Source organism: Ovis aries, chromosome 5 (assembly GCF_016772045.2).
Source record: "Ovis aries strain OAR_USU_Benz2616 breed Rambouillet chromosome 5, ARS-UI_Ramb_v3.0, whole genome shotgun sequence".
NCBI classification, from domain to species: domain Eukaryota; kingdom Metazoa; phylum Chordata; class Mammalia; order Artiodactyla; family Bovidae; genus Ovis; species Ovis aries.
Window position 1 is genome coordinate 16,844,938 of NC_056058.1, and position 22,846 is coordinate 16,867,783.

The 22,846-nt window shown below is 54.3% G+C and overlaps 1 protein-coding gene across 7 annotated transcripts in view; it reads left to right on the forward strand.

Moving 5' to 3' along the window:
* Nucleotides 1–18,102, forward strand: part of PTPRS (protein tyrosine phosphatase receptor type S) — a 110,422-nt gene extending 92,320 nt beyond the window's left edge. For 4 of the 7 annotated variants that reach the window (XM_060416308.1, XM_027969824.3, XM_027969826.3 and 1 more), the window contains 20 exons: nucleotides 356–453; nucleotides 1,034–1,287; nucleotides 2,156–2,249; nucleotides 2,341–2,556; nucleotides 3,033–3,190; nucleotides 3,656–3,667; nucleotides 3,844–3,956; nucleotides 5,486–5,533; nucleotides 6,552–6,649; nucleotides 6,732–6,855; nucleotides 7,444–7,619; nucleotides 7,699–7,818; nucleotides 10,396–10,550; nucleotides 10,654–10,939; nucleotides 11,183–11,361; nucleotides 12,264–12,390; nucleotides 12,507–12,632; nucleotides 15,282–15,436; nucleotides 15,609–15,744; nucleotides 16,764–18,102. In XM_060416308.1, the coding sequence (XP_060272291.1) occupies nucleotides 356–453; nucleotides 1,034–1,287; nucleotides 2,156–2,249; nucleotides 2,341–2,556; nucleotides 3,033–3,190; nucleotides 3,656–3,667; nucleotides 3,844–3,956; nucleotides 5,486–5,533; nucleotides 6,552–6,649; nucleotides 6,732–6,855; nucleotides 7,444–7,619; nucleotides 7,699–7,818; nucleotides 10,396–10,550; nucleotides 10,654–10,939; nucleotides 11,183–11,361; nucleotides 12,264–12,390; nucleotides 12,507–12,632; nucleotides 15,282–15,436; nucleotides 15,609–15,744; nucleotides 16,764–16,832 (2,744 nt within the window). In that variant the 3' untranslated portion in view covers nucleotides 16,833–18,102. The remainder of the gene's footprint in view (nucleotides 1–355; nucleotides 454–1,033; nucleotides 1,288–2,155; nucleotides 2,250–2,340; nucleotides 2,557–3,032; nucleotides 3,191–3,655; nucleotides 3,668–3,843; nucleotides 3,957–5,485; nucleotides 5,534–6,551; nucleotides 6,650–6,731; nucleotides 6,856–7,443; nucleotides 7,620–7,698; nucleotides 7,819–10,395; nucleotides 10,551–10,653; nucleotides 10,940–11,182; nucleotides 11,362–12,263; nucleotides 12,391–12,506; nucleotides 12,633–15,281; nucleotides 15,437–15,608; nucleotides 15,745–16,763) is intronic. The other 3 variants (XM_027969827.3, XM_027969828.3, XM_027969830.3) reach the window with 1 other exon arrangement.
* The last annotated feature ends 4,744 nt before the right edge of the window (nucleotides 18,103–22,846 follow it).

Here is a 22,846-nt window from a genome sequence, read left to right on the forward strand (position 1 = left end):
CTTCCACGTGGACGCTCAAGGCGAGTCCGGACCCCGAGGCTCCGGCGTTTGGCAAAGGTGGGACATGCCTAGGTGGCACCGCCGCCCCCACCGCCGCCCCCCACCCACCCACCCAACCCGTCCCCCCTCCCCTCCTCCGCCTCCGCCTTCTCTCTGCAGCTGCGCCGTCTCCCGCAGCAGGGACATGGGACAGGGCCAGGCAGGGCCGGGCCAGGGCCAGGCAGTAAGGCCACGGGCACAGCGGACGACAGGGAGCGCCTGGGCCGCCCCACCCCACCCCGTACCCATGCCCAGCCCCCCAGCACTCATGGGAATCTCTCCTCTGCTCTCTCCCACCTGCTGCTGTGTGGCACAGTCTCGCCCAAGAACTTCAAGGTGAAGATGATCATGAAGACATCGGTCCTGCTCAGCTGGGAATTCCCAGACAACTACAACTCACCCACCCCATACAAGGTGCGCAGCCTCCTGTACATCTAGGACGGGGGGCTAGGGTGTGTTGGGGTGGGGCTCAGCCGGGGTTAGAGTATATGTGGGGCGGGGCTCGACCAGGGTGAGGGTACCATCTGGAGTCAGGGTAGGGGGTCAGTTGGACTGGTGACTGGGTGGGATATTGAGGCTCAGCCTGGGTTCGGGGCTCAGTCAGGATTGGGATGCACAGTTGGGACTCAGCAGGGGTCGTGGTTCAGTGGGGGAATTAGGGTTCGCTCAGAACTGGGGCTTAGCTGGGGATCAGCTAGTATTTGAGGCTCAGTCTCTCAGTGTCTAGTCAAGCCTAAGTGCGGAATCTGGACGTTTTAAGGATTGGAACTTTGAGTTGAGACTTGCCTGTAATTGAGAATCAACTGGGTTCGGAGCTTAGTCTGGGGTCGAGATTGAGTCTTGGGGTCAAGGCTTGGAATTAGGGCTACAGCTGTAATTGAGGTTCAGTCTGGGGTCACAGATCATATCATAGGGTCCAGGCTAAGTCTGAGATCCAGGCTCAGTGAGGATCAGGGCTCAACCCAGAGCTCCGCTGAACTGGCCCGCCCCACAGATCCAATACAATGGGCTCACATTGGACGTGGATGGCCGCACCACCAAGAAGCTCATCACTCACCTCAAGCCCAACACCTTCTATAACTTCGTGCTGACCAACCGCGGCAGCAGCCTGGGCGGCCTCCAGCAGACAGTCACGGCCTGGACCGCCTTCAACCTGCTCAGCTCGAAGCCCAGCGTGACCCCCAAGCCTGACTCCGATGGCTTCATCGTGGTGTATCTGCCAGATGGCCAGAGCCCCGTGCCTGTCCAGTAAGCTCAGCCCACCCCCTCCAGGGTTTTCCATGCCTCCCCCAGTCAGCTGTGTGACTGCTGTTTGACCTCTCAGTACCCCACTGCCCTTGCTGGTCTGTAAGACAGAGACTACACCGGTGCCTTTTCATGTGCTTGCCCTGAAGGTCCGGTGCCTCTCATAGATGTCACCACTGAATGTGGCCTCAGCATTCTCCCAGGCCCCGGCAGGCCTGACCTGCTGCTAGTTCTAGGTTCTCAGACTGATGGGGAGGCAGAGCTGGACACAGACAATCTCAGTCGCGTGGTGTGGCAGTGAGAAGCACAGAGGCTAAGAGTCCCACGTAGGAAGAGGAGTACTCTGAGAAGCAGGGGGACATGGGGAGTTACAAGACCGCGTGGGTGTGGAAGCTGGGGTTTTGAAGGACGTATGGGAATTTGAGAAGTATACAGTTAGCCCTTGAACAGCACAGGTTTGAATTGCAGGGGCCCACCTATATGCATTTTTTTTTTTATTCAACAAGTACACACTGCAGCTGTACACACTCCACAGGTGGTTGAAGTCATAGATGGGAAACCATGGATACAGAAGGCCAAGTGTACTTATGTGTGGATTTTCCACTGTGCAGGGGGAGTTGGCACCCCCTAACCTCCATGTTGTTGAACGGTCAACTGTCATTGCCCAGGGTAGGCTTTCTAGGCAAAAGGTACAACATGATCAAAACCCTGGAGGCTTGAATCAGAAATTATAGTCTTACGTGACCTGGGCCATACACCCATGGTTTGAACGGAAGGGAAGATTCAGAGAAGCGTGGTGCCCTCACTCAGCCCAATAGCATCCTTTGCTCATGACCCTAGATAGCCCTCTGTGACTCTTGTCTCTTGCCAGGAACTACTTCATTGTGATGGTGCCACTGCGCAGATCTCGTGGTGGTCAGTTCCTGACCCCACTGGGCAGCCCAGAGGATATGGACCTGGAGGAGGTAAGGGGCTGGGGCCCAGACACGTGCCAGCTTTCAGGAGCCCAGTGGCTCCCAGCTGGGTTCTGAGCAGCCCACATCTCTGTTCCCACAGCTGATCCAGGACATCGCACGGCTGCAGAGGCGCAGCCTGCGGCACTCACGTCAGCTGGAGGTCCCCCGACCCTACATTGCGGCTCGCTTCTCAGTGCTGCCACACACCTTCCATCCTGGGGACCAGAAACAGTATGGAGGCTTTGACAACCGGGGCCTGGAGCCTGGCCACCGATATGTTCTCTTTGTGCTTGCTGTGCTGCAGAAGAGTGAGCCCGTAAGTCCCGAATGGTGTCTGCCCACATCCAGAATGCCCAGAGTGGCCTCAGTCCCCAGAACCCTGGCCTCAGAGCCAGATGCAGATTCTCCCAGCTCCCTGTGGTCAGAGCTGAGCAGAGGGAAAGATTTGAGGTTGAGGAAATCCCAAGCAGGATTTTTAGAGGAGAGGACTTTGGAACGAGGGCTTTGATGGATGTATAGGAGTTCAGTAAAGAACAGCATCCCGGAGTTTGCATGTGCAAAGGTCTGGGGTGCAAGAGGGACAAAGAGGACCTAAGAGTGTCTGAAACAGAGTGGAGGAGGGGGGAAGAGTGAAGATTGGCCAGGGCCAGACCACTGTGGTCAGTGTTCTTGGAAGCCATAGGAGGGTTTAGAGTAGGGGATGGACACAGATTTGTGTTTGAGGAAGACCCATTTGGCCACCGTGAGGGCAGTGGGCACTGATGGAAGTCCCCCCCGACCCCATTTCTGCAGACATTTGCAGCCAGCCCCTTCTCAGACCCCTTCCAGCTGGACAACCCAGACCCCCAGCCCATCGTGGACGGCGAGGAGGGGCTCATCTGGGTGATCGGGCCCGTGTTGGCTGTGGTCTTCATTATCTGCATAGTGATTGCCATCTTGCTCTACAAGAAGTGAGCCCCTTGCATGTCCCCACTTGACAGGAGGGAGGCCTTCCTAAGGGTGGGAGGTTTGGAAAGGTCCAGGGAAAGGTGGTCTCTGAGAATGATCACAGAAGCCATCTGTGTCCAGACAGGGAAAACGGCTCAGAGAGGTTAAGCTACTTGATCAAAGTCACACAGCCTGGGAAATGGCAGGGCTGGCATTCCACCGTGGCCAGTGATTTGACTCCTGTTAAGTCCCGTGCAAGATTGGAGGGGGGAGTGCTCCCTTTGTCCTGTTAAATGAAGTCACATGGGACATGTCGCAGCTTAGAAGGCTGAGACCCAAGTTGGAAGGGATTAGCCCCATTTTCTGGAGACCAAGGTTCAGAGGGGGGAAGAAAGCCATCCACAGTCCTAGAACAGGCTCTTGATGGCCAGCCTGCCCTCACCTGTCTTCTTTCCCTCCTTCTCACCTGTGTCTGCTTTCGGGAGCAGTAAGCCTGATAGGTAAGAACTGGTTCTGCCCTCTGGAGGCTGAGGACAGGGGCTGGGGTGGCACCTCGCCCACGGGATGAGCGGGAACCTAGTTGTTCCAACCTTTGCACATGTGTCTGCGCGTGGTTGTGGGAACCCGAGTCACGTACAGCCGGGTCACACATCTCTGTCTGTTTGCTCCCACAAAGCAAACGAAAGGACTCTGAGCCCCGCACTAAATGCCTATTGAACAACGCCGACCTCGCACCCCATCACCCCAAGGACCCGGTGGAAATGAGACGCATTAACTTCCAGACGCCAGGTATGTGCTTATCCCCGGCGCCGGGGACAGCACTGATGGGAGGGAGGTGGCATAGTGGGAGATGAAGCGGCCCCCTCAGTGGATCCTTGCCAGCCCCCACTGAACTATGCCTGGCGCAGTTCTTCAGTCCCGATTCCTATATGGCTCTGGGCTTGGGAGTGTCCTGGGGTTGATGGTGCTTACAATCTAGGGAGATTTTTGAGAAGCTGCATTCAACTGGTGGCTGCTGTCTTCTCCAGGAGCTTAAAGGACATCTTCAAAGACAGAAGCAAACATTTTCTGAGTCAGTTCCTTCTGGCAGAAAAAGCTCTGCTTCTGTTCACACCTCTAGTCTTAAGGCCATTCAGTGGTGGGTGTTTGGGTTTTTTCCACCCTCCCCGGGGAAGCGCCCCTAGCAAGGAGCAAAAATTCCACTTCCACCACACTCTCTCTCCCCGCTCTGCGGTCACATGTGGTCATGGTCTCCCGGTTTCATTATAGTCCCCTGTAGATGAGAGAGGATTCTGCTGAGTCCCCTGCCACGCGTGGTGGGAGAACTGAATCAGGACCCTGCCCTTGATCGTCTTCATGGGCAATACCCCCCTCAGGCCCCCCTCTCCTCCTCCTCCTCCTCAATGGGCTCATGCCAGCTGCTTCTAACCAAATTAAGGGATTTTCAGTTTAACTGAGGGCTGCTGTTCTCTCCTGATGAGCTCATCGCATGGCGACATCTGCTGTTCTCTACCTACGCCCTGATCTTCACTCTCTGTCTCTGAACTGCTTCCTGTTAACTTTTGTTTCCAACCAAATGGAGATTTTTAAACATGTAATTGATGGCTGCAGTCCCCCGTAATAAGAGACCATGGGGGCTTTGATGGGCTCATGTGTAGCCTTGCATGCTTCTCCTAACATTGCTTTCTCTTTTCTGTTTCTGGACTTGTCACGTTAGTCCCATGCTTCCCCAAATGAGGGTTTTGATCATTTATATTTACCTGATGGCTGCAGCCCTCCACAGGTGATCATGAAAAGTCTCATGGCATCCCTTGTGGTCCCTTCTTCTCTCTTCTGTCTCTGGACTAGCTTATGTCAATTCTCTTTCCATCCAGAGGAGAATTTTAAATGTGTGTGTTTAACTGATGGCCTCTGTCCTTACAGCTTATGGCATGGGTCCATATGTTCTCCTGCCCCCAAGTTTCTCCTTCACCATCCTGCTTCTCCTCTAAAATCCCCTCTGCTGACCCCCAACAAGGGACCCAAGGCCAGGTTGGTCGGGGGTGGCGGGGTGCAGGGACGACAGGTTGACAGAAGAACCTAAAGCTTTGAGATATTTCCAGTCATAGCTGAAAATCAGGCCTCGCCAGTGTCCAGCTGAAGCGATGCCCAGCCGCTGCCGCGGGCTCTCTGGTTGGGGCCCTGGCGCCGTGTGTCCCTCACTTGTTGAAGTTGCTCTGCCTTTGCATCTATCTGTCCGCCAACCCAGCGAGGGGTGGGGGGAGGTGGGCCGCCTCCCCCACGTGTTTTCATTTATTTATTGTTTGCTGTTTCTGCAGATTCAGGCCTCAGCAGCCCCCTCAGGGAGCCGGGGTTTCACTTTGAAAGTTAGTTCCGGTGTCTCTCTGTTCTTGGCTTCCTTTCGCTCCTGTTTGTTTCCATCCTTGGTTTCTCCATCCGGCTTCCTCTCTCTCCGCCCACCTGTCCTGCGCTGGCTTCTCAAAGGGGGCAGGGGTCTGGTCCCCTGGGCCCTAAGGTGGCAGGTTGTGACTGCGTGTGTGTGTGTGTGTGAGAGAGAGAGAGGGAGAAGCAGGAGAGAGAACGGGGCTGGGAGCAGGGATGTAGGGCACAGGGATGTGTCAAAGTACATGCGAGAGGCAGAGGGACCCAGCAGTCAAATAGACACCAGCCTCAGACCTCTTAGACGTGGGCCCTGGGGCAGCAGCTCTTCAGCAGTCAACTTGGCAGATCCCTATAGATTTATCACCGGTGCTTGGGCGCTGGCGCACAGCTGTCAGTCTCCCTCCCGGTAGCTGCTGAGTGTGTGTGTGTGCGTGTGTGCGTGGCCGCTGGGCCCCCAAGAGAGAAGAGTCTGACAGGCCTAAAGATAGGGAAGAAGCACCCACGCCCACCCCATCATCCTACACACACATACCCCATGCCTCCCCTCCCTGGCCCCTCAGCTTCACCTGGCAGAGGTGGTCCCTCCGATCCCCAAGGGAGCAGACGGGTGTGGGCCTCCCGCCCTCACCAGGGGGACGATATTCCAGAAGGTTCAGCCAGCCACATCTGCTTCTTCATCTCTGTGTCACTTGCCTGCTTCTTGCCACGAGGCACTAGGAGCTTGAAGTCCTGCGGGGCAGCCCTCCCCCAGCACCTGCCTCCCCCAGCTGGTTGTCCGGGGGCCTGGGGAGGGTGGGGGAGACTCCACCTAGTGCTCCTCCTCCAGGCCTGGGTTCCTCGCCCCCACGGGGCCCACCCCAAACCTTCCTCTTCCCCGCCACCCCCTCTAACCCGCAGCTCGTCCATTGCAGACTCACTCCGTAGAGCACCCCCTGCCCCCTCCCTCCCCGGCCTGGCCCCCGCGAGTGACTGGCCACATGGGCGGGTCTGCTCTCCCCGCAGGCATGCTCAGCCACCCGCCCATCCCCATCGGGGACATGGCGGAACACACGGAACGACTCAAGGCCAACGACAGCCTCAAGCTCTCCCAGGAGTATGAGGTGAGCCAGCCCCACTACCTCCCACCCTCCTGGGGGCCCACAGACGCCCAACCTGACATCTCCCGCCTCCCGCTTCCCATAGTCCATCGACCCAGGCCAGCAGTTCACGTGGGAGCACTCCAACCTGGAAGTGAACAAGCCCAAGAACCGCTATGCCAACGTCATCGCCTACGACCATTCCCGCGTAATCCTTCAGCCCATCGAAGGTAGCGTGCGGGGTCCCAGACTCCTCCCCAACAACCTTGGCCTGTCCTCATTCCGTGGAGAACACGTAGACCCCATGTCTCCTCTTGGCCAGGGGGGCCAGGCCAGAGTGGACCAGCTAGGAGATAGGTAGGGAAACTGAGGCCTGGTCCAACCCTACCCAGAAGCCATTGAGAAGTTTGGGATCTGTATTTAACTGGTGGCTGCTGTCCACTGCAGATTTCCATCCATCCTTTACGTCTGTAGCTCTTATCAGGGCAGCTTCGCCACACAGGACATTTAGCAATGTCTGGGGACATTTTTGTTGTCACAGCTTGGGGTGGGGTGCTGTTGGCATCTTGAGGGTGGAGGCCAGGGATGCTGCTTAGTACCTTGCGATGCAAAGGACAGCTCCCGACATAGAACAGTCTGTCTCCAAGCGGCAGTAGCGTTGAGGCAGAGAAAGCATGGAGTATATGCGCCACGATTCCCTTGGGGATAGACTGGGGCAGTCTCAGAGGGCTTCCTTTCAGTGGTGGCCCAGGTGGCACCAGCCAAGAAGGACAGAGCACCCCACTGATCTCTAGTTTTCTCTGCTACCCCCGACCTAGGCATCGTGGGCAGCGATTATATCAATGCTAACTACGTGGACGGCTACCGGCGGCAGAACGCATACATCGCCACGCAGGGGCCACTGCCAGAGACCTTCGGGGACTTCTGGCGCATGGTGTGGGAGCAGCGCTCGGCCACCATTGTTATGATGACGCGGCTAGAGGAGAAATCACGGGTGAGGCCTGGGCCCTGTGGCCCCCAAGCCCTGCACCGGCCCCGGCCCACACTCACCTGTGTTCTCTCACCTGGTACAGATCAAATGCGACCAGTACTGGCCCAACAGGGGCACGGAGACCTACGGCTTCATCCAGGTCACGCTCCTGGACACCATCGAGCTGGCCACGTTCTGCGTGAGGACGTTCTCCCTACACAAGGTAGGGCCCGGACTGGGACTGGGGGGCTGTGGGAGGGGGCAATGGTGGGCGGAGAAGGAATATGAGCTTCTGCCCTGGGAACTCCCCATTGGACAAAAGAGAAACCACATTGACCCAGGCTGGGCGCATTCTCAAGTGGTCACTTTACGAATGGGGACACTGAGACTCAGGGGCACGGCTCTGGTCTGCAGCCACAGCAGAATCCAGCTTAGCAGTGAACCTCTCCTCCCCCAGGCAGTCACCAGCCCCCACCCCGAGATCAGTCTTGACCCCTTCCCTCACCCAGCCTGGCTTTATGGCAGGGTCTTGGCCATGCAGTTGAGGGGCCTCCAGTCTTAGATGGAGGACAGAGCAGGCAGTTGGGGCTGAGGTAGGGGGAATTTTTATCTGTGTATTTAACTGATGGCTGCTGTCCAGCACATGATTCCGTGTGTCTTACTCAGTGATTCTCGGTTGCAACATTTTGCCATTCAGGGGACATTTGGCAATGTCTGGGGGCACTTTGAATATTTTTATTTTTATTGACGTATAGCTGATTTACAGTGTTAACTTCTGCTGTACAATGAAGTGATTCAGTTATATGTATACATAATTTTTTTAATATTCTTTTCCATTATAGTTTATCACAGGATATCGAATGTAGTCCTCTGTGCTGTACAGTAGGACCCTGATGTTTATCCATTCTGTGTATATAATAGCTTCCAGCTGCTCACCCCTGTCTCCCACTCCAGCCCTGCCTCGACCCCCTCCCCCTTGGCAACGAGTCTGTTTCATAGATAAGTTCATTTGCGCCGTATTTTCGATTCTGCATATATTGTCATAAGTGTTGTGTGATGTCGTATGTGTTATCCTATGATACTTTGACTTTTTATCATGTGATATCGTGGTATTTTTTATCACATGACTCTGACCTTTTTCGCTTACTGTGATGATCTCTAGGCCTATCCGCATTGCTTCAAATGGCACTGGATCGTTCTTTCCTGTGGCTGAGTAGTACGCTGCACTTAAGCGCCACGTCTTTGTCATCTGTCAGCAGACATTTAGATTGTCTCCGTATCCTGGCTGTTGTGAACAGTGATGCTATAGACACAGGGGTGCCTGTCTCTTATTGGAGGTTTGTTTCCAGGTGTATGTGAGGAGTGGGATTGTTGGATCATACGTAGTTCTATTTTTACTTTTTTGAAGAACCTCTACTGTTCTCCACGGTGGCTGCACCAAACAGTATTCCTAATATAATAGTGTTGGAGGGTTCCCCTTTCGCTGCATCCCCTCCATCCCTTGGAATTGGTAGAGTTTTCGATGTATTTCTTTGGAGAAAGGTCTACAGCTTCTGACCATTATTCAGTTAGGTTGTTTGTTTTTTGTTGAGCTGTATGAGTTCTTTATCTGTTTTGGAGATTAAGCCCCTCGGTTGCGTGGTTGGCAAATATTTTCCGCCATGCTGTAGGCTGTCTTTTCATTGTGTTTATGGTTTCCTTTGCTATGCAAAGGCTTGTAAGTTTCATTAGGGTGCCATTTGTGGGTTTTTATTTCTAGTGCCTTGGAAGACTGGGGACACTTTTGATTGTCAAGTAGGGAGAGAGAGGTGCTCTGGCAGCACTGTTTCCCTGGCAGCCAGCCACGTGCCCTTACGTAGAGCCTGTGCCTGGCGCAGGTGCCAGAAACCTGAGTAGAAAGACAAGAGTGAGTAAGGGTTTTCAGTTGATTCGCACATTAAGCAGACGCTGTGTGTCAAGTATCTCTCTTGTGGGGCTTGCAGTCTAGTGGACAACAGATATGAAAACCACCAGGAATCTTACTCCTAAGAGAAAAGTAAAACAGGGAAGAATAGAGTACGTACTGGAGGACCTGGAGTTGGTGAGGAAAGGAGTTTTGCAGAGATCTGGGGGCAGCATTCCCGGCAGAGGGCACAGCACATGCAGAGGCCCAGGGTGTTTTGGGAATAGTGAGGAGTCCTGTGTGGCTGGAGCAGGGAGAGGGAGGAGGTGAGGGCAGGGAGGGGATGGGAGGAGGTGCAGAACCTTGTGGGTTGCAGGGGCAACTCTGGCTTTTAGCCCAGGGAGGGCTGTGGGCAGAGGAGTGGCAGGACCTAACTCGGGTGCTCACCAGCACCCTCTGGTGGCTGTGGGGGGAATAGGTTGTGGGGACACCCAGGGGTAACAGGTGACTGCTCTGGTCTGGATGGATGACGGTGAGCGGGACTAAGGTGATCACCGTGGAGGAGGGGAGTGAGGAGTGAGAAGTGGGCGGGCTTGGGATAGACTCTGAAAGCTGTACTGACTGATGCTGCATGTGGACAGGCAGGGGAAGGGAGTCAAGAGCAACTCCTACATTTTGGCCAGAGCCCGTGGAAGGACGGCGCCACCATCAGCTGAGATGGGGGAGCAGGTTTAGGGAGAAATGGGGAGCAGTGCACGAAGGTGCTGGGGACACTGAGGTGGAGACACCCCCACACCCTGGAGCAGCTGGGCACCCAGATCAGGCGCTCAGGGACGTGGTGGTCTGGAGGCGTGAACTTGGGCCCCTGGCACGTGGGTGGTGGGCTGCATTGACCAACAGTGTCCCCGGCACCCCCAGAATGGCTCCAGTGAGAAACGGGAGGTCCGGCAGTTCCAGTTTACGGCATGGCCGGACCACGGGGTGCCCGAGTACCCGACGCCGTTCCTGGCTTTCCTGCGGAGAGTCAAGACTTGCAACCCGCCGGACGCAGGCCCCGTCGTGGTCCACTGCAGGTACCCAGCCCCCGCCCCTTCACTCCCGGCTCCCTTCTGCGCCCTGTCCCCCACTCTGCCCTGGCCCTCGGGTGCCCCCTGACAGCCCGCTCCATCTCCACAGTGCGGGTGTGGGCCGCACAGGCTGCTTCATCGTCATCGACGCCATGCTGGAGCGGATCAAGCCGGAGAAGACGGTGGACGTGTATGGCCACGTGACGCTCATGCGGTCCCAGCGCAACTACATGGTGCAGACGGAGGACCAGTACAGCTTCATCCACGAGGCCCTGCTGGAGGCTGTGGGCTGCGGCAATACGGAGGTGCCTGCCCGCAGCCTCTACGCCTACATCCAGAAGCTGACGCAGGTGGAGCCCGGCGAGCACGTCACTGGCATGGAGCTCGAGTTCAAGGTGGGTGGGGAGGAAGGAGTAGAGGATGCTCTGCTTGGGTTGGCGAGAGGGGGCTGAGCAGGAGACCAGCTCTCTTTCCCTCCCCACCCCAATTAAGGGGACCGGAGGGTAGAAGGGCTGGTGTTCCCCTGCCCGCCATGGCCCTGCTAGCCCTCTGGCTGAAAACACACAGCCTGCCCCCACCCAGGGAAACTGGGGTTCCCAGATGGAGGCTGTCCTGATGTCATCCCCTCGTCTCCACAGCGGCTGGCCAACTCCAAAGCCCACACATCCCGCTTCATCAGTGCCAATCTGCCTTGTAACAAGTTCAAGAACCGCCTGGTTAACATCATGCCCTATGAGAGTACCCGGGTCTGCCTGCAGCCCATCCGGGGCGTGGAGGGCTCCGACTACATTAACGCCAGCTTCATTGATGGCTACAGGTAAACCTGGCCCTGGCCACTCCTGGGGCTCCAGTCCTGCATGAGAGAGAGCTTGACAGACCCTGCCAGCCCCATGCAGTCCCAGCTGAGGTGGAGAGACTCTTTAGATATGCATTTAACTGATGGCTACTGGCTGGAACATGATTACATCTGTCCATCTTTCTCAGAGAAAAGCATCGATCTGGGGAGTTCTGCCCCCCCCCCAGGGGAAGCTTGATAGTATCTGGGGATGTTTCTGATGGTTAAAATGGAAGTTGAGAGAAGAGGGTTACTACTGACACCTAGGGCTGCCCTGGTGGCTAGGATGGTAACGAATCTGCCTGCAGGGCAGAAGACTCGGGTTCAGTCCTTGGATCAGGAAGATACCCTGGGGGAGGAGGTGGCAATCCACTCCAGTATTCCTGTCTGGGGAATCCCCATGAACAGAGGAGCCTGGTGGGCTACAATGCATGGGGTCACAAAGAGACATGATTGAGCAACTAACACTTTCTAGTGGGCAGAGGCCAGGGATGCTGCTGGACACCCCACTGGGTACAAAACAGGGGCCCATCGCAGTCATCCAGTCCCGAACGTCAGTAGTGCCAAGATTGAGAAGCCCTGAGCAAAGGAGGGTGTTCTGGGAGTGGGCAGCCATATGTAGCCCTGGAGGGGAGCCTGGCCTGAGCAGACAATGGATATTAACTTAATGCCCCTGGAGGGGGCGGAGAATGAGAGCAGAGATGCCTGCAGACAGTCCCACAGCTTCCTTGCGAAGCTGGAGTGATTCCAAGGCTGGTGGTTTCTCCAGGTGCAGAGCAGGATTCTTTGGGGGGTTGAACCAGATAGGGAGGGAGATGATGCTTGGGCCTGGGTCTCCCTGGGGCCCTAGACTCACCGCTGCCATCTCACCTCCCCGCTCACAGGCAGCAGAAGGCCTACATTGCCACGCAGGGCCCGCTGGCGGAAACCACAGAGGACTTCTGGCGCATGCTCTGGGAGAACAACTCGACCATCGTGGTGATGCTGACCAAGCTGAGGGAGATGGGCCGGGTGCGCTGGGGACCATGCAGGGCAGGGCAGGGAGGGGCCAGGGGCCGCGGGGTGGGGTAGTGGGGGTGGGGGTGCGGTGGGGGCAGGGCTGACCACAGCACCCACCTCCCCAACAGGAGAAGTGTCACCAGTACTGGCCGGCCGAGCGCTCCGCCCGCTACCAGTACTTCGTGGTGGACCCTATGGCGGAATACAACATGCCTCAGTACATCCTGCGGGAGTTCAAGGTCACAGACGCCCGGGTAAGTACGGGGACAGACCCTCCAGGCAGCTCACCGTTCCCCTGCGGGTCTGGAGAGGGCTCTCCTGGTTGGGGAGTGGAAGCAAAGGCCCAGGGGTTGGGTGGAAGAGGAGTGAGTGGGCAGCTGGACAGTCACTCCCACCACCGAGTAGGTGGAAGAGAGGACCATGACCCCAGGGTGTCCCCCTCAGAGCACGCGTCACACTGCTCACCGGGGGACACAGTCCAAGGCGGTCATGTGAAAGGGAGTAAGTGGGGCATTAGCTGGGAAGCAGCAACAGGGAGGCAGCATTAGAGGGCTGAAGGCAGGCTGGGGGAAGGTGATGGGTTGATGGTGTCAAGCAGTGGCCACTGTAGATGGGAAAGAGTTGTAGACGCTGCGGGGTGGGGGCAGGTGCTGGGAATTGGAACCATTGTATGGGGGGGAGAATGGAGAGAGTGGACCGTGTTGGCTGGAGAAGGCCCAGTGGAGGCGAGTGGTGCTGGGTGATGGGAGAGGGCAGGTATTATAGATGGGGTCTGATGAAGACTGTCAGGTGACACAGGATAGAAGTTAGTGCCAGAATTGGAGAATCCATGGGTAGAATGGTGGGGCATGGGCATGTTGGTCCAGATGTTACCAGTGGATACTGAACCCTGATGGACAAAGCATTGTTGGTCATGGTGCGTGGGTAGTTCAGGACGGCACCACTGGGTTGGCTGAGCGGGGGATTGGAGGCTCAGTGAACAGTGTCGGTGCTGGGTGACAGAGGAGTGAACAGGATGGTCTTAGATGAGAGGAGGGTGGGATTGGAGACTGGACTGTCCGGAGAGAAGGGGAGGGAGAATGACGTAGAGCATGGAGCCATGGCTTGGTGAAGAGTGAGGAGTGGATAGAGAAGGGTGAGACTAGGAAAGGCAGGTGTTTGGCCAGTGGCAGATAGAAGAAAATGAAGAGGAAATGATTTGAAGAGCAAAAAGAATGATGAACATTCAGTGATACGCAGTACTGTTGATGGTCCAAGAGAGAGGAAGGTGGGATTGGAGAAAGTGTTAGGTGGTGGAGGATGGAGGCCATCAGAATCACATGGCATCGCTGGACTGCAGCCTTTAATGTAGAGACTGTGAGTGGGAAGAGGTAAGTCATGAGGGAGGGAGGGTGGAGGATGTCGGTGGTCCTGACATAGTGGAATGTCTGACAGTCCTTAGACGGGGAAGAACGATGGATTGCTAAGGATGGCTTGTGGAAAGTGGTGCCGTTGGGTCATGATAAATGAAAGGCGAAAGAGAGCCATGATGGTGCACGGCATGGCTTGGTAGTGGAAGGCGAGTGTTGGCGAGACAGGTGCTTGAGTGGTAGGGATGAGGGTTGCAGAGATGGACAGCTGAGGGGTGCGAGTAAGGATTAGACGGATGGTTGAGTGGGGGGTGGAGGACTGGAGATGAGTGATTTACTGCTGGGGATGAGGATGGAGAGATGGATGGTTGAGTGGTGGTGATGAATGGACAGATAGATGGTTGAGTAGTGGAGATGAGTATTGGATAGATGGAAGGTTGAGTTTTGGGGATGAGGATTGGAGAAATGGATGGTTGAGTATTGGGGATTAAGATCGAAGAGGTTGAGTAGTGGTGATAAGGATTAGAGAGATGGATGGTCGAAGATTGGAGAGATGGATGGTTGAGTGGTGGGGATGAGGGTATGAGAAATGGAAGGGGACTGTTGGGGCTGAGGATTGGAGAAACGGATGGTTGAGTGGTGGGGATAAGGATCCAAGAGGTTGAGTGGTGCAAGAAGGATTAGAGAGATGGATGGTCGAAGATTGGAGAGACGGATGGTTGAGTGGTGGGGATGAGGATTATAGAGACGGATGGTTGAATGTTGGGGATGAGGATTGGAGAGGTCAGTGGCTGAGATCTAGATTGTACAGATGGATGGTTGTGTCATGGGGATGAGGATTGGAGAGATGGATGGTTGAGCGGTGGAGATGGAGAAAGTTAACGGGGGGTGGCATCACCAGATGTTCAAGGATTATGAACTACCATAAGTGGATGATGAAAGTTAGGAGGCAAAGGTATTGGGTACACAGGTAGAAGACGACGAATTTCCAACGGTGGCTGGTGGAAGATGGCGCCCTAGAGTGGTGAGGGATAGATTATAGGGCTGGTGAGTGGCCGAAGATGATGTCTGTGGTGGAAAATGGAAGGTGGTGCTGTTGGGAGGTGGCAGTATGGGAACAGTGCTCCTTTACTCTAAGACAATGAGAGAGGAGGTTGCCGGGGAGGTGGAGAATGGGTCAAGAAGGGCAGATGTTGGGTGTACCACGGGACAGTGCAGAATGGAGGCTAACAGACAGCAATGGTGCTGGTGTCACTTTGGTTGTGGTGGATGGGTTTGGAGCTGTGCAGAGAGCAGCAGTCGGGGGATGGGGGTGAACAACTGCTATGAGATGGTGTTGCTGGATGAAGTTAAATGGTGAGGAGGATGGACTTGGCAGCCTTGGGTGGTAAAGACGAAATCGGAGCATCTCAACGAAAGATGGCGTGGGACAAGGAGGGTGGATGGTGGAGGGTGAGGAAGGGTAGAGAGTGGTATTGGTGCAACTTGTGGTTGGCAAGGGTGACTGCCACTGACCTTGATAACAGGACCCGGCTCTCTCTCTCTCCATTCCAGGACGGCCAGTCCCGGACTGTCCGGCAGTTCCAGTTCACGGACTGGCCGGAGCAGGGCGTGCCAAAGTCAGGGGAGGGCTTCATTGACTTCATCGGCCAAGTGCACAAGACCAAGGAACAGTTCGGCCAGGACGGCCCCATCTCTGTCCACTGCAGGTGAGCTGCCTGTGGCGGGAAGTTGAGTCTTTATGAGCACAGCCTCGGGCACTCCCGCTGGGGCTCTTTCCATCCCTGGGGCAGGGGGCTTCAGAGCAGGCAGAATTGGGCAGCTGAGCCAGGCTCCCCCACACGCCACCCCTGAACTCACCTGTGCACTTGCCCTCGACAGCGCCGGCGTGGGCAGGACGGGAGTCTTCATCACGCTCAGCATCGTGCTGGAGCGGATGCGGTACGAGGGTGTGGTGGACATCTTCCAGACAGTGAAGATGCTGCGGACCCAGAGGCCAGCCATGGTGCAAATGGAGGTGAGGGGAGGGGAGGGGAGGGCAGCCCGGCCTCACGCCAATGCCGCCGCCAGCCTCTGTGCTCTCTGTGTAGTGGGCACAGCCACCTCCCACTCCCAGGGCTATCGAGGGTAAAAGGTCTCAGCCCCTCCTGCTTTGGGCTGACCCAAGAGTAAGCTGAAGGCCAGAGCTGAGGAGCGTTGCTCGGAATGAACAGAGAAGGGTCCTGTCTCCCAGCCCCAGGGTCTCAGTGAGGTCCAGCTCGGCCAGGACCCTGGCAGGGGTCACGGATCCTGAAGCCAGGCCCAGAGACCTGCCATCATGTTGACAGTGGGCACCTTTGCTTTGACCACGCAGCGTCTCCAAGTCACATGGTGGTTTGAGAGGAGCTGGGATTCATACCCCAGTCCGTCTCATCCACAGCCCTCAGAAGGGTCAGCAGTAGAGCTGAGTCCGTGGAGGGAACAATTGGGTTGGGAGCACGGTACTTCCCCGTGCTCTCGGCCACCTCATGAGCAGACCCTACTCCAAGCCAGAGTCAGACCCCTGGCGGGTGGAGGGGAGCCAGTCTGTGTCTGCACCCATCCCTGGGTCCGTTCCGCATCTGGCTTGAGGCCCAGAAGTGGGTGGAAGATCCCCCCCTGTTCTCACGGAGATGCTCCAGGGATGAGAAGAGGGTGTGAGGGCGGGGGCCCAGCCTAGGAAAGAGTGGGGTCACTGCTTTTAGAAACCACCAGATCCAGAAGCTAGGTTAAATGCATCCATGAGCTCCCCCGTCTCCGGGCAGTCAGAGCTGGAGTGGCAGCCTCCCAGCCCCCAGGGGAGTGTCACAAGAGGCAGGGATGGCCAAGCGGCTGCATCCAAAGAGACAAAGAGCACCCTGCAGGCCAGCTGAGGACGGGAGAGCCCAGCACCGGCACAGGACCAAGGGGCGTGGCTGCTCTGCCGTGTGGTGGGAGCCCTGGGGTTGCAGAGGCGCTGACGGGGGCCCTGCCTGCACCCCTGTGCCCCCTCACCCCCCGCGCCCCCTCCCCACACAGGATGAATATCAGTTCTGCTACCAGGCGGCGCTGGAGTACCTCGGCAGCTTCGACCACTATGCAACCTAAGCCAGGTTGGCCTGGCCCGACTCCACCGGCCCCTGCGCCTCCCGTGCCGGGTGGCCCCCCCACCCCCGAGGCCTGGACCCCCTCCGGCGGCCAGGGCAGGAGGCGGCAACCGCGTTTCCACAGCCGAGGGGTCTCCGGGGATGACGACGCAGCCCCTCAAGCCCCCCTGCACGGCCCCAGCCCCCTCCCTGGGCCGGGCCGCCGCCTTCAATACTTGGCACATTCCTCATTCCCTTCGAAAATGAGATTCCACGAGGAGAGGTTCTGGGGTGGGGGGGAGGGGGGCGGTGAGCAATCCAGGAGCTGTTCCCAAGAACCAGAGGAGGGCGGGGGCTGGGAGCTCGGCCCCCTGTCCTCCCCACCAGGCAGCCTTCCTGCCCCGCAGCCTGGGGGTCACTGGGCTAGGGGGGCAGGAGTGGGGTGGGAACAGGAGTCAGCTTTCTTTCAAAACTCAGTGTAACTGTATCCAGTGACATTTCTTTTTTTTTTTTTTTTTCAATAGTGTATTTTTTTTCTTTTTTTTTTTTTAAAGAAGAAACAAATTGGGGGGACAAAAAAGACTTGACAGTCAACGGATTTAAAAAGAAAAACTTGGCTTATTCCTATCCTGTTCACAGACAGTCTGTTTTTTTTCACCGTAACAGACATTCTTGCGTGCCGGTCATGTTCATGGGCCTGCGCGGGCTCAGGCTGCCCCTTGTCTTGCTTTTTTTTTCCCCTTTACCTACTCCGAAGGTGTGCCTCGCTCAAGAATAGGGCCTTTGCCTCCTGATTTTCTTTTTTTTTTTTTTTTTAATTTTTTGCTTTTTCTAATTAAATTCTCAAGACATATCAAGGAGGGTGAGGGTGGGGCAGTGGGGGGACTCGGGCCCACCAGCGTCGGTTGTCGAGCCCACAGGGTGGGCACTACCACGGAGGAGGTCGCAGCGACCCCCGCCCCCAGCAGCCCGAGTGCCCCTCGCCGTCTCCCACCTTGAGGAGAAGGACTGAACACAGTGGGAGGTTCCCACTTCTCCGGGGGGAGAGAGAGGCCATAAGCTGCCCCAATCAGGGGCCCCTCCCCACCCCCCCGGGACCATGGGGCCGTCCTGGGGCAGAAGGATGGGGTTCTGCCCCACCCCCACCCCTGAGCAAGCGAGTTTTTCTCTTTGTACAAGAGCAGAGCTGCTGTTGCTTTCAACACTGTTTATTCAAACGGAAGCAGCTGGGTGGTTTTCCCACCTCTGTGTATGTAGATATATCGACTTTGTATTAAAGGAAGATCGTCCGACCCCGGCCACTGGTGGAGTCTTTGTCACCCCAGCCCCTGTCTGTCCAGTCTCCTTGGGGAAGCCGGGAGCCTGGAGAACTTGAACACAGAACCCAAGCTCCCTGCAGGGGCTGCCCCACTGATAATAGTTACTCATGTTGATGATCGTGACCATCTCTGAGTATCTACCATGGGCCAGCCCGCTGAGGTGGGACTCGACCCAATTTGTAGATGAGGAAACTGAGGTTCAGAGAGGGGCAGGCACCAACGAAAAGTCACACAGCGGTTTGAAGTCGAGCTGGGATTCATACCCTAGTCCGTCTCATCCACAGCCCTCAGAAGGGTCAGCAGTAGAGCTGAGTCCGTGGAGGGAACGATCGGGTTGGGAGTACTGTACTTCACCACGCTTTAGGCCGCCTCATGAGCAGACCCTACTCTAAGCCAGAGTCAGACCCCCGGCCGGTGCAGGGGGAGCCAGTCTGTGTGCACCCGTTCCGCGTCTGGTTTGAGACCCAGAAGTGGGTGAAAGATCCCCCCTGGTGAAAGCATCCCCCCACAGAGATGCTCCAGGGATGAGAAGAGGGTGTGAGGGCAGGGGTCCAGCTGAGGAGAGTGGGGTCACTGCTTTTAGAAGCCATCAGATCCGATATCAGTAAGTATGTAGCTCGACGATGTGATCACCACCGTGAATACACTTAGTCAAATAGATTTACCAAACCCTAAATTCCTCATCCTTAAAATTCTCAAACACACATGAAACATTTATGAAAATCAGCTCTTATTTTTTAAAAAATCCAGCAGCGGAGATCTTCCTAAATCTTCAAGAAACAAATGTTATTAAATGACCTGATCTTGACCGCAGCAGTAGATCCTGCAGTACTTAGCCTCCCCTGAAAAGGCCTCAATGTGAAATTTGTAACACGTTTTTAAATAGGGCATGAGTTAAGGAATCATCGTAGAAGTGACATAGTTTTGAAACTGAACAACTCAAATAGTACAAAATGTAACAAAACCCATGGGATGCAGCCAAAGGGATGCGTGGAGGACATTTTATAGCCTTGAACATGTTGATAAGAAAACAGCTTGTGAAAACAAGTCCACCTTTAAAATATGTGAACCAAGTTTTCAATTCAAGTAACTCTGCTGCTGCTGCTGCTGCTAAGTCGCTTCAGTCACGTCCGACTCTGTGCGACCCCATAGACGGCCTCCTACCAGGCTCCTCTGTCCCTGGGATTCTCCACACAAGAACACTGGAGTGGGGTGCCATTTCCTTCTCCAATGCATAAGAGTGAAAGTGAAGTTGCTCAGTCGTGTCCGACTCTTAGCGACCTCATGGACTGCAACCCACCAGGCTCCTCCGTCCATGGGATTTCCCAGGCAAGAGTACTGGAGTGGGGTGCCATTGCCAGGTAGCTCTAATTGGGCGTTATTGAGGTGGTTCTTGCACTGACAAAACTTTTCTTTAAAAACACCAATACAGACAAATGTTTGGCAAGTACAGTCAAGAAAACATCCAAATCCAGGAACATGGGAGAATGCGCATTAACTACAGATGGAGGCATTTTTAAAAATTGTGACACTGTCAGGGGAGAAAAAAACAGGAAAGAGACTGCAGACGGGAATAGTGGGAGCTATGGCACAGCTGGCATGGGGGAAAGAAAGCCTTCACTCTCCTGGGTGAGACGGTGGGAAGGTAGAAAGATGGAGAAATAGCAAAGGCCTATACTTAGTAGCTCCTGTGTTCTGAATTCAAGAAATAGTGGGAAGGTGTCTTCTTAGTAATAGACGTGGGACCCAAGGGATAGAAGGCAGACTCTAACCCAAGTCTGGTCCTGCCTAAATTATCTAAGACTCTATCACAGGCTACTCTGCCCACAAAACTTCTAATCAATCCTCAAAGCCCAGTTCTAAAAGCGCCTGTAAGAAATCTGTTTCCTTTGTGTTTACCGAAGCCCACTGAGACTAAAGTGTCTCAATAGGATCTACCTTTCCCTCCTTGGAGACCAGACAGGACATCTTCAGGGAAAGTCAGTGAGCATGTGGCCTTCAGCTCTATGATTCCACCCTTGGGATGTTCATGGCTATAGTTGGAGGGTAGGTGGTGGCAGACAGGGATTTATCTGAAGACTTCCTGGAAGAGGGCCATAAGGAATTGCCTCAACTCACAGACAGGAGCACCAAGACTAAGCATCGCCAGTTGCCTTGGCCCTGCTATAGGATTCCCTAACATCCACCCCCATTTATTGAGCACTGACTGTATGCTTGGCTCGTGCAGTCTCATTTAATCCTTCTGACGATGCACCAGTGGGCAGATGAGAAACCTGAGGCTCAAATAGGTCAGGTTTCCTACCCAAGATCTCAAGGTGGTGAGTAGTGTAACCTGGACATGGGCCCAGTTCTAGCCAGTTCCCATTGTGATAGTGCGAAAGGTCAAGGCGTCTATGAGCTCCTCCTGGCCACAGCCTCAGCCCCAAGCTGGGGGGGACAGAGCCCCACAGCAGAGACCCACTTCCCACCAAGGGTCTCTCAGGGACCAAAGCATCTGAGTGCTCAGTGGTGGTGGTGTAATCGCTCAGCCATGTCCAACTCTGCGGCCCGCCAGGCTCCTCTGTCCATGGGATTCTCCCAGCAAGAATACTGGAGTGGGTTGCCATTTTCTTCCCCAGGGAATCTTCCCAACCCAGGGATTGAACCTGGGTCTCCTGCATTGCAGGCCAATTTTTTTTTTTTTTTTTTTAACCAACTAAGCCACCAGGGAAACCCATTCTAGTGCTCTAGAAAGTGTAAATACCCTGAACACACACTTTGTCCCCAATAATATCACTTGGAAACATTTAAAGCTAAAACACCCGTGAACAGAACTACAGTGATGCTGGATGCTAAACCTAACTCAGGAACGGAAAGACGAAGCTGACAAGAAGGGTCTTGAGATGAACAATACAGTAGCAAAATTTAGCAAGTTGATATGTGCAGGGCTTTCCACCCAGCAGTGAAAAATGTACCTTCTGTAGAAATACTCAGAGCTCATCACCAAAAAAGGACCGCAGATTAGACCAGAGAGAAAAGCTCAACGTTCAGACCTTACTCCCTAGCCACTTGTAATAAAATTAGAGATCAGTGATGATATCTAACTTTTCAGATCCACATTGGTGGAAGGGCTCCATGAGCTAAAACACACATGAACTACAAAGTATTTAGAACTGACTGATAAGACCACTGCAAATGAAAGCCTTTGGGATGCCACCAAAAATGTACTCAGAGGTAAATTCAAAGCCTAAGTGCATTTGTGGAGGGAGGGAGAACACTTGTTATAAGTAAAATAAGTAGCCAAAGAAAGTACTCAAGGGTATATGTAGCCTTATATGAATTTATGAGAAAAATAACTGAAACTCAGGCACCCACAAAAGGACAAATAGATCCAAGGAGCATCAAGGGGAAACATCTTTAGGACAATCGGGTATTAGTCAAATGGTAAACTACAGCAGTAACAACAAAATGATATAAAAATCTGGATTTTTTTAAACACCTGGAAAAGAAGAAAACCTTCGGCACAAAGCACAGATAAACATTACGGATGACAGAGGAACTAGCAGCGCTCACAAAGAAGTTATCTTAAAAGCTGAGCATATACTGCATATATATAGAACTTCATACCACTAAATGCTGGACTTCCTAGGTGGCACCGTGGTAAAACAAGCCACCTGCCAGCGCAGAGGAGCCAAGAGACATGGGTTCAATCCCTGGGTCAGCAAGATCCCCCTGGAGAAGGAAATGGCAACCCACTCCAGTATTCTTGCCTGGGGAATCCCATGAACAGAGGAGTCTGGCAGGCTACAGTCCATGGGGTCGCAAAGAGTCGGACACGACTTGAACACACCATTAACTGTTTCAAATGATAAAATATGGTGGGGGGGGGCGTGGAATCTAAGAAAGCAAAACCAAACCAAGTCATTAAAAAGTGAATAACGTTCAGAAACACTGAAATGATGGTCAAAGATCTAGCCCCCATGCAAGGCACTTTCTCAGATGGTTTTTCAAGTGAGTTTTGCCAAATCTTCAAGAGAAAGATAACTGGCATCTTCTATAAGCTATGTCAGCTTGCAGAGGGAAAAGAGAGAGAGTACTCAAAATAAATAGGACAATTCAAGGTGGGCAGGGGGAAAATATATCTCGCTCATGTGCCTAGATTCAAAGAGGTGAAGAAAATACTAGTAATGCAAATCTTGCTGTTCAGTTGTCCAGTCATGTCTGATTTCTTTTGTAACCCCATAGACTGTAGCCCGCCAGGCTCCTCTGTCCTTGGGATTCTCCAGGCAAGAATACTGGAGTGGGTTGCCATTGCCCTCTTCCAGGGGATCTTCCTGACCCAGGATCAAACCCATGTCTCCCGCATCACAGGTGGATTCTTTACCACTGAGCCACCAGGAAAGTTCAGTGCAAATCTAGCATCTCCTTAGAAGAATAGGATGTTGTGACTCAACAGGGAAAGATTTATGGAATGCAAGGATGCTTTAACATTAGAAAATCCACTCAGATAGAAGTTAGAATAAGTTGCCACCTCAGAGAGCAGATCTACAGTACTAATAAATTGAAAGTACTGAGTCAAGATACCTTGACTGAATAATTCCAGTCTCAACGCATCTTACAGAGACTTGTCTTGAGCAGATGTGCCCAAGGAGACATGCAGAGGTTTGTCTGTTGTAGAATTATTTGTAAAAACTGAAAAAAAATTTACACTGTATAATATTTTCATTATAAACAAAAA